Here is a 10,699-nt window from a genome sequence, read left to right on the forward strand (position 1 = left end):
ATTATTTTGAGAAAAAACTAATTGAAATAGAATTAAAAAAATTATCTCATAATTAAAGCCGTATTTATATCCTTTTTCCGTTATTTTGAACCATAGTTTGCATGATTTTAAAAGTTTATCACATAAAAATAACCTAACCTTTATGACTTGGTATGTATGCATCCCAGTAGTCGTTTGTTTATTAGTCATTCAAAATTAATAAGACAATAATGTCCCAGGATCTAATTACAAGGAAAGAGTCCAGATTTAAAAAAAAACATTATTCGTGATATTATTAATGGTGAAAAAACAATCTGCTGCCAAAAGAAAAGCTTTTCACCAGTCTTGAAAGGGCTGAGCAATATATTATTGGGATATACATAAATAACCCTGGCTCGATATAGTACCTACCAGTCTCGCCTGATACTAGGAATATAGTATAATCTGATGATTTTTAAGATTAAAGAAAATCACCCGGTATTCTTAGCATTTTTTTTTAAAGGTAAATGTCCATTTCTCGTATGAACTTGCTCGACATTATCTACAATAGTATTTTTTGACAGATAATAATTTGTATTTGAGATATTGGTTAAGACTTTAACAGAATAGGATTGGTTTGAATCAGTTTTAGCCAATTAAATGTAAAGGATATCAAGATTCTGAGACTTTAATCGACTAAGATTGATAACTCTCCATTTTAACAATTTAAACAAAGATTTACCTTTCAATTTTTCTTTATTCGTAAAATATCAAATTAAAAGCTCTTTTTAATTATTTTTTTACCATGAGGATCGTTCTGACATATTTTCAAAGATATAGATCATTTATTACATTTAGAGGTTGCAAAACACTCTAAAGAGGGGTAATAAATATATATGTAAAAGCATTGGTTTCTGATACAATACATGGTTTCTGATGAAATGCCTTATTCTAACCTTGACTTAACCCGTAACCTTCAAAAATTTTAATTAAAGAATTGAAGTCAAAAACGCACTTATCATTTTGTCTTAGTACTGCATAAATAACCAGGGCTGGTTTAAGGATGGACTATTGTTCCTGTTCAAATTGTTTAGAGCCCTACAAGGGACATTTAATGTTTTTAAAGAAAAAATTGATTTTTATTATTTTATAAATTTTTATTACACATTCTGAAGCATGATATTTTACGATCTTTCTTTTGAATCATAAAAAAGTATTTCACATTTTTAGTGTAAAATTTAGAAAATAGAGAAAAAATAAACTTTGGCCATGTGGTTATCATCTAAAAAAGAGCGACATGAAAAATGAAGATCTTATCTGAAACAATTTACAGTTTCGTCACGACCCTGGATCCTAATTTTAAGTATTAGCTGCATTTGCTTTAAGATATTAATGTACAGTTTTTCTAACTAAATATCTACAAAGCAATTAAAACCGCCTAAGGGTGTCGCTCGGCAAAAATAGCAAAAACGGAAAATTCAGATTTTTTTTTTTTGATTTTCAAAATTTTTATTTTGTTAGTTCTTACTACTACTCTACAGGATGTTCTTTATAGATTAACCTCAATGTGTGTTTCTACGATCAGTAACATACGAAAAAAGTAAGGGCATCGGGTGTCGCAAATTAATGTTTAAGGGAAGAAAAAACAATAACGATATAGAAATTTGGAAATTTAAACTAGAGGAAAGGGAATTTAATAAACATCAAAAAAAGCGTTTAATTGGTAGTTGAAACTTTAAAGTGTTTGTAAGAATTGTTTTTCGATTCCTCTCTGCTTCCTTTCGCAATAAAACCTATCTTGTTCTCTATTATATTCGCGTTAACCCTTTGCTTACGGTTGGTACATTTAGTGGACCAGAATGACTTTATAATGTTTAATAAACATCAAAAAAAGAGTTTAATTGGTAGTTGAAATTTTAAAGTGTTTGTAAGAATTGTTTTTCTATTCCTCCCTGCTTCCTTTCGCAATAAAACCTATCTTGTTCCTTATTATATTCGCTTTAACCCTTTGCTTACGGTTGGTACATTTAGTGGACCAGAATGACTTTATAATGTTTAATAAACATCAAAAAAAGAGTTTAATTGGTAGTTGAAATTTTAAAGTGTTTGTAGGAATTGTTTTTCTATTCCTCCCTGCTTCCTTTCGCAATAAAACCTATCTTGTTCTCTATTTATATTCGCGTTAACCCTTTGCTTACGGTTGGTACATTTAGTGGACCAGAATGACTTTATAATGTTTAATAAACATCAAAAAAAGAGTTTAATTGGTAGTTGAAACCTTAAAGTGTTTGTAAGAATTGTTTTTCTATTCCTCCCTGCTTCGTTTCGCAATAAAACCTATCTTGTTCTCCATTATATTCGCGTTAACCCTTTGCTTACGGTTGGTACATTTAGTGGACCAGAATGACTTTATAATGTTTAATAAACATCAAATAAAGAGTTTAATTGGTAGTTGAAATTTTAAAGTGTTAGTAAGAATTGTTTTTCTATTCCTCCCTGCTTCCTTTCGCAATAAAACCTATCTTGTTCCTTATTATATTCGCTTTAACCCTTTGCTTACGGTTGGTACATTTAGTGGACCAGAATGACTTTATAATGTCATGCGCTGAAAAGCAAAAGGTTAATGTACTATGATTTTCGTATTTTTGTAAGTATTTTTAACATATATATTCTTAATATGCATTTTTAGAATTTTGAACATAACAAAAATATACAAATTGGGAGGCAAAAATTAATATTTAAGAGAGCAAAAAAACGCTATGAAAATCTAACAATTTACAATCGAGTAAGGTGTGGATGCGAAACTGGTTTAATAGGAGGATGAAATTTAAAAGTGTCTGTAATAATCATTTTTCAACTCCTCTTTTCGTCTCCCTGGAATCAAACCTGTCTTATTGTTTATTACATGAGCCTTTCTGTATGATGATTTGCCAGGTTTCAATCCTGCAAAATAACCAATGATTCATAGTCAATCTTTTAACAGGATTTCAGGTTAAAACAGAACTAATAATTTCGACTTTCCTCTTTTACGGTGTTATTCTGTTTTTTTCTGTTTGACTTGACGTTTGGCATTTTAGATTAATTAATAAGAATACGTATTCAATTTTACCCATGACACAACAAACAGATTCCAGCCACTGTACCATTTCTGTATTCCTGACAAATTCATATTTCATAATCGATTAATCATCAAATATACAAATCCTTATGTACGTAGATGTAAAAGTATAAGTCAAACATAATTGCAAAGGAGACTGAACAAGGATGGTCTGTTTGCCCGACCGCCAGTACGGTGTATTCCATTAACGCCAGTTCACCGGGGACGCCGTTTAATCTGGTGCGGGGAATACAGCAACTGGTCAGATGCGCAATGGGGTAGAGTACGCTTTGCAGAAGAGAGCAAATTTAATCTGACCAGTGATTCTGGAAGCATGCATATCTGGAGAGAGCGAGAAGCACGTAATCTCTCCTTTAACATTATCGAAAGACACTGATTCGGAGGAGGTGGAGTTCTTGTATGGGGCCGGATCATGCTTAGCACCCGTACTGATTTTTACATCTTCCAAGGTGGTTCTGTCCCCTGTCTCCGCTATTCTACCGAGGTTCTCTTTCCTCGTGTGCGTCGCTTTTAGAGGTGCTGTGAGTTCTGAGTTCATCTTCATGGACGATAATTCTGCACCAGTGGCTGTCATAGAACTATTGGAGAGTAAAGATATTTCACGCATGGAATGGTCAATGAGGTGCTCGGATTTTAATCCGATTTAAGACGTAAGAGACACTCTTGTGAAATGCTTGGAAGAATGACCCCAGTAGCCAGCAACAATTCCGTATCTGCGATTTGCACTACAACAGGAATAGGCAGCAATTCCTCAAGAGTCAATCCTGCGTAGCATGAGAGATATCATATCCCATACTAGTGTATCATATCCCATACATTAATACGGTGTTGACCAGGAAAATTCAGCATGGAATTTCCCTGTCAATCCCGTGTAACATTGATGTTTTGGTCATTTGTACAATTGTGTTCTAAGTTTATATTTCAATAAAGCTCCTTATTGGTCCTGTGGATTTCATATTTTGCAAGATGTTTACTCCCCCATATTCCTACATTTTAAGATCTAATGGTATGATTTTCATCGAATTTCAACACGGCTGTTAAAATTTACATTCAAAAAACCATTTTGTCCTTAATTTTTGCACACCAGTGCATTATAAATCATTTTCGTGTTCAGTTTTAAATCGCAATTTTTGACAGCCTGAATTTTTATCATCCTGAAATGTCGTGATTTTTTGAGAAAACGCGAAGTATTAACTGTTTAAAAAAATTGCTTCCACACGTGTGTCTAATCCTCATTATTGGACTCCACCAACAATTGAAAATTTTTTCTTGGTATGACTGGATAGTCAAGGGTATCCCTCAATATGACGGCGTATTACAATTTTTGTTTTATGTCGAACTTCAATTATCAAGTTTGTAATTGTCATGTAAGTATAGATCTCATGCTTGTGTCGAAATTCATATATCCTCAAAAATGAGAGAATAAAGATTCGTCAATTTTACAAAATGCTCCCTTGGTACATTTCCCAGGCAATGTTTTCACTTTATTAAGTTTGCTAGAAACACGATGTTCCAAAATTTCAAAAACCGTATTGACTTATAGACACCAGTAATACTCCAGAAGCATGTCTTAATAGCCACAAAAAAAAACTGGTTGTACAATTATTAAATTATTTCAATCTTTCCTTTTTAATACATTACTCCATGGAATTCAGGGCGTGATACGTTTTTGGGAAATTTAAACATTTTAATTTCAGTTGACAAATCAGTCATTTGACGCATAGTGAGCCCAACATTGCAAAACAACTGCTGCTCCTTGCAAGCGAATTTTCCGCTATCTAAAACAAATAATTATATTAAAAAATAAGTCAAAATCTGATGTAAATGAAAAAAAAATCGATAAATCTTCGATAAAATAGAAATAGCAAATCTTCGAAAGAAAGGTAAAACAACTTCTGCAAATACTGTCCCCTACCGTTGAGAACACGAAACACGGCCAAGAAAAAATTCAATATGTTACTCCTCTTGAAAGCAAGTTCGAAATTCTTCTCGTGTTTGTAAGTGAATACGGTACTATATTATCTGCTTTCCCTTACTAATCATACCATCGCTCATGGCCTGCAATAGTGGCACAACTAAAAAAACACGAGTTTCGGGCTAAGAACAGGGGTAAATATGGAAATAGACATTCTTTCAGCAGCAATACTAGCACAACTCATAATTCAACTTGAATGTAATCTTCGTTTAAGCAAACTAAAGCATTTCTAATGAATTTAGCTTAGCAAAGAAAACTTTAAACTCACTTATCTCAAAACTTGAATTTTTGAGTTGTGCCACTATTGCAACCCATGAGCGATATATTGCTTCATTTAAGATATTTATTTATTATTGTTATAATTTTTTTTTAATTTTCAGGATCGCTTCAAATCTGAATTTAAGTCGCAATGTCGCTGTAAGAAGCGCCAACGAAGTGAAGGTTTCGATTCCGACATAGTGCTGTATTCCATGTCGCTCTCTCAAACGAGGAGAAGTTACGTCGTCGACAACGTCCTCGGAGAACTGGAAAGATACCTACAATCTGAACAACAGCACCCAGTCCGTTCAAGTACAACGCAGTCATCTTGTGATTATTCAAATAATAATTAGTATAATATCGAGCTAAGTAACAACAAGTAGAAAATATCACGTAATAACATCACAACTTATCAAATATAACAACCTCATGTAGCCTAACTATACAAACTACAACGCAAAATTTTTATGAATTTAAGGGCTTGGGGCAATATAATAATAAGGCACATTTTCAAATTGTTCCATAGAACGTCCCTAGCGATTTCCATGGGTGGGCTCTGGGCTAATTGTAATGAATATAGCTTTCGGCTACCGTAACCTGGACAGGAATTCGATTTTCCGTGATAAATGCAAAGTGTCTGGTCGTAATGCACTTTCTTTAATAGTAAATTAGTTATTTGGAATTGAACCCATGCTATTCGAATGATTTCAATGATTTAGAGACAGAAAAGCCACCCAATTGTTGAGAAGCGTGATGTGAAGAGCGGGGTATTACTACTGCTTTTTGCTTTCCGATCGAAATTGTGGCAGTGTCCTTTGCACCAGTAATAATAATAAATAACATCATTTGTGCTGAACCCTAAACGGAAGCATATAGCTAGTGTAGCTCTAGTGGGCTCTAGTAAAAGTGTAACTTAAGTGGTGCGTTAACAATCAAATCAAATCAAATCAAATCAAATCAAATCAAAACATGCTAGCAATACTATGCATGTGCGTATGCACATGTTATGTGCTGTTAACAAGTAGAAATTTAAAATTTTGTGAAGGAACTATCTGAAAAAAGAAAAACCAATTAGAAGTTTGATTTAACAAACTCGCCTTTGTGAAAAAATGTAGCTTTTCTTAATACAATGCCCTAAACCCATCAAATATAATAACAGGTAGTTTAACAAATGAAACAGCAACAACAAAACCATATCTTATCATGTATGACAAAAATGAAAAGAAAAAAGTCATATCATCATTGTGTTTCTATCTATAACGTGAACATTATTCACTTTTAGCTAAAAATAACAGGTAATCACAACAGTTACGAGCTTTATTGAGTTTTCAAAATTTTTCTCGCAATTGTTATTGCCGTTTGGGATTTTCCCAGAAATCGAAAGAAGGGTTTAATCGCAATAAAAAAATGGTTAAGTTTCTGAAATTTCGAAAGTGGAATATTGTGTAGAGCTCAATAAAGGGTAGCTCAAAATTCGATTCACGAATTCAAAGGGAAGATAACAGTTTATCAGAGAGGTGATCAAGGGGAGGAAAACTATCATAGAACATAGCTTCACAAATCACGTTGACGGTTTGAAAATCACAGAAAAACCTATACAAGTTCCAACGTCACCCTGGAAACCAGTACTACAATCTTCCTCATTAACAGAAATATTTAGTTCAATAATTATAACAAGAGTTGTTGCAAGGTGTTACCATTGACATCATTGCATATTCTTCATAGACTTAAAAGTGTTGTCTGAATGTGCTCGAAGTTGACCGGTGTGCTTTCGATGTCTGCTGAAGCGAGAATAATCCGCGCTCTGAGATTTTTTGGTATGTCCACAGAATTTGCATGAATTAATGCTTTAATCCTTTCCTTCTCACTCCCGTGAAAATGACGGGTGGAGGTTTCGCCCTCTATTTCTCACTCCCGTAAAATTTCCGGGCTGGAGTGTTCAGTAGTAATGCGCCAATAAGAATAAAACTAATTCATTTCTTTTGTCCAGAGAACATTTTATTTCTCATTTTGCACACCAGATGGCAGTACCAGGATATTTTTAATGTAATTATAGATAGTTAGTTTATTTTAAACTAGGTGTTAGCACTAATCAAATGCGTGTATTTGGCAAAATAGGTACTTTTATGACCGTTTTCTTGAAAATTAACCGATCGTTAAGGGATTAAAGTGACTCCATAAAAAAAAAGTCACGTGGATTGAGTTCCGGGGAATGAGCAAGCCAGAAAAGGGTTCCCAAGCATTCCATTCGACTTTTTCAGTTATGTTACATCAAGGTACTTGCACTCGAAATCTTGTCCCTTTCATCGCCAAATTTCCTAGCCAGTGTGCTTTTTTTCGCGATTTTCATCCCCTCAATGTGACTTCGTGATAGCGTGTTCTATGATAAGTTTTTATTCTCTCGTTATGTACAAAAATATTCTAACAGAACAACTAACAGGATAACTTTTGTATTTCGATCTCTACACTCCTTTTGTACTCGTGAGGCAGCCAACATAATAAAAGTAATCACATGTTCATAAGACAATATTTATTATTTATAACATTAAATATTAATTTGACATTAAACAATTTGAGATAGCCCTTTTTACACAAATATGGAGGGCAAAAATAAATTCTGAAAAAGAAGGAAAAATTAAAAAATATAGCAACTTTTTTAAATAAAAAGTATTTAACTCCAGTTTGAAAAGTATTAGTAACGTGCGTTTTCATTACGCTATGATCATAATAATATATGTTCAAAATAAAATTTTGAAACAAACGATTTAACAATTTTGCTTCAACTTTGAAAAAATTATTTTCAAACAGAAAAGGAAAACAAAATAATATGATATTTTACGCAAAACAAGTTAATGCTTTTTTACAAAAGTTTATATAGTTTCATAAAATGACGAATGATTTTCATCCGTCTTTAATCTTGGTTCAAATTTTATTCATTATTATTTGACATGTACAAGAGGATTCTAAAATCGTGGGATAAACTTGGAGTGTTAGTAGAGCACATCATAAAAGGCTTAAGAATTGCATAGGAAACCCTTGACCGGAAATGTCATCTTAAGCCGCTAGGAATGCTTCTCCTATTAAGAGCTTTTTCTTCGCGTACCTTTGAACAAGTACTTTTATTTATCCAAATTATCTTAATTTTATGTTTTCTAATAGTAATTCCCATTAATTGCATTCAGATAGCAGTATTAGCCGTTTTATCGTAATGTAATAATTTGGTGTCTAACTTGACAAGTTCGCCAAATCATTAAATTACGACAAAAATGTAATACTAGATCAATTTAAAATCAGTTTTTGAGACCAATTATTGGAAAACATGAAATTAACATGAAACTAAGATAATTTACATCAATAAAGTTATCTGTTCAAAGGCACACGAAGAAACAGATCTTAATTGGGAATCAATGTCCCCCCCCCTAATGATATTTTACTTTTATGGGTTCCTAAGCAATTCTTAATCCTTATGGTGAGTTCTTTCTCTCATCAAGGTTAAACGATAATTTCAGAATCACTCTGTATTACTTGGAATAAGCATTTATGATGATGGCTTTACTAGCACTATGAAGTGGCTACTTTGCCTAATTGCTCAAAGAAAAGTGTGCTTTGAAAAATCAAATAAAAAATTTTTAAAAACTATTTAAAGTAACTGTTTTATAGTTTTAAACTAAGGCAAAAATTATATTATCTAAGAAAATATAAAAAAAATATCAAATTAAAAAAATAACTTAAAATTAGTAAAAATAGGTAATAAAAACTAACGCAAATAGAGAAAGACAAAATATATAACAAAAAGTCTTATTATAGTGTTTTTCTCATTTTATTTAATTGTTTCAAGAAAAAAGAGACACATCAAAAATTATTTCAATAAAAATTAATGTCAAACGCTCTCGGCGGACACAGGTCCTGAATAATTCATATTTAACTTAAATATTGAATATTTATTATAAATATAAAGATATTTCGAATTAGAATATCGCCTTCAGGGTTTGATTGTTATAAATTAGCGTAAGTTTTTAATAAATTATTTCAAATTAAAATGAATTATTACTAGAATTGAATGAATAAATTGAGTAAAGAAAGTAGTATGATCATATTTTAAAATTAAATTACCTCAAAAAATAACTCTCTTTTGCAACTTTAATGAAAATTCACACTTGTTTTAAAAATGTTGAGGAAATTTCAATATACTTTATAAACAGTTTCTTTATTTATACTTGTTTGCTTGTGATTTAAATTTTTCGAATGATACCTGTAAGGAAATTAAGCGCAGTTCTGAATGAATATTAATATTCATTAGAATTAAACTATTTTATGGTATTCAAAATATCTCTCTTTAAATTTGTCGTCTAATTTACTGATTTTTCTTTTTACGCAAGTAAAAGCAATTATCTAAACTGAAACAAAGATAAGCAATTCATTATATATTGTTAAGAACAAATTTAAAAATAAATACATATTAAATAGAATAATTTAAAATTGAACAGAAATTGCATTTTAGGAAGCGTTTCATATGTTTGTTTACTATTATATGCCGTTAGCTATTTTAAGAGATTCACTTTAAAGTGAATTTTAGAGTATTATTAATATAAGATAAATATAAGTGTTTATCTTTGAGGAGAGCATTTTAGAATGGTTGAACATTGTAACATCGACATAGTAAAGTTGTAACATACTTGCTTGACATCTAAACTCTTCGGATTCAATTCGCTATTTGGGTCGCTTAATTTTCTATTAAATATTTTTTTAATAAATTTTTTATTTACAATTATTATTAGTTGAAATATAAAAGGATTTTTTTATATTTAACCTTTAAGTAATAATAAATAATGGTATTACTGATAAATAAATTTTTTAATTATTTATTGGAAATTATCAGAGTTTTTTTTTCATTTAAAATATATTGATACACCAAGTTTCACCATTAACTGAATTTTCCAAATCATATTCTTGCTAATAATATGAAATGCATACACCAGGAATAAAAAACTGCCTCATCAACTAGTTTCATTTGTATATTTCTTAATAAGAAAAATCGTGTGAAAAATAATTCATTTGTATATTTCTTAATAAGAATAATCGTGTGAAAAATAATTCATTTGTATATTTCTTAATTAGAAAAATCATGTGAAAAATAATTAATTTGTATATTTCTTAATAAGAATAATTGTGTGAAAAATCGTGTATAAGCTTAACATTTTTTAATGCGAGTTTAAGTGTTATATTGTATCATGGAATAAAACTGTACATTATCAAGTAATGCAATACATACCAGTTCTTGTGTATATGCATTAACTTTGTTAAAAAGATTTGATGTTTTAAACAGATCCATTTATATGCATTGCGAATAAACTTTAACAACTTAAAATGTATGTTTTTCAAAACGGTTT

The 10,699-nt window shown here is 31.0% G+C and overlaps 1 protein-coding gene across 1 annotated transcript in view; it reads left to right on the forward strand.

Moving 5' to 3' along the window:
• LOC107436133 (RYamide receptor-like) overlaps nt 1–6,457 on the forward strand; it is an 83,557-nt gene extending 77,100 nt beyond the window's left edge. The window contains exon 4 of the mRNA XM_016047713.4: nt 5,432–6,457. Within this exon, the coding sequence (XP_015903199.3) occupies nt 5,432–5,662 (231 nt within the window). The 3' untranslated portion in view covers nt 5,663–6,457. The remainder of the gene's footprint in view (nt 1–5,431) is intronic.
• Nucleotides 6,458–10,699: the final 4,242 nt, after the last annotated feature.

Source organism: Parasteatoda tepidariorum, chromosome 6, assembly GCF_982258835.1.
Source record: "Parasteatoda tepidariorum strain Cologne lab strain chromosome 6, Ptep-v5.0, whole genome shotgun sequence".
NCBI lineage: Eukaryota > Metazoa > Arthropoda > Arachnida > Araneae > Theridiidae > Parasteatoda > Parasteatoda tepidariorum.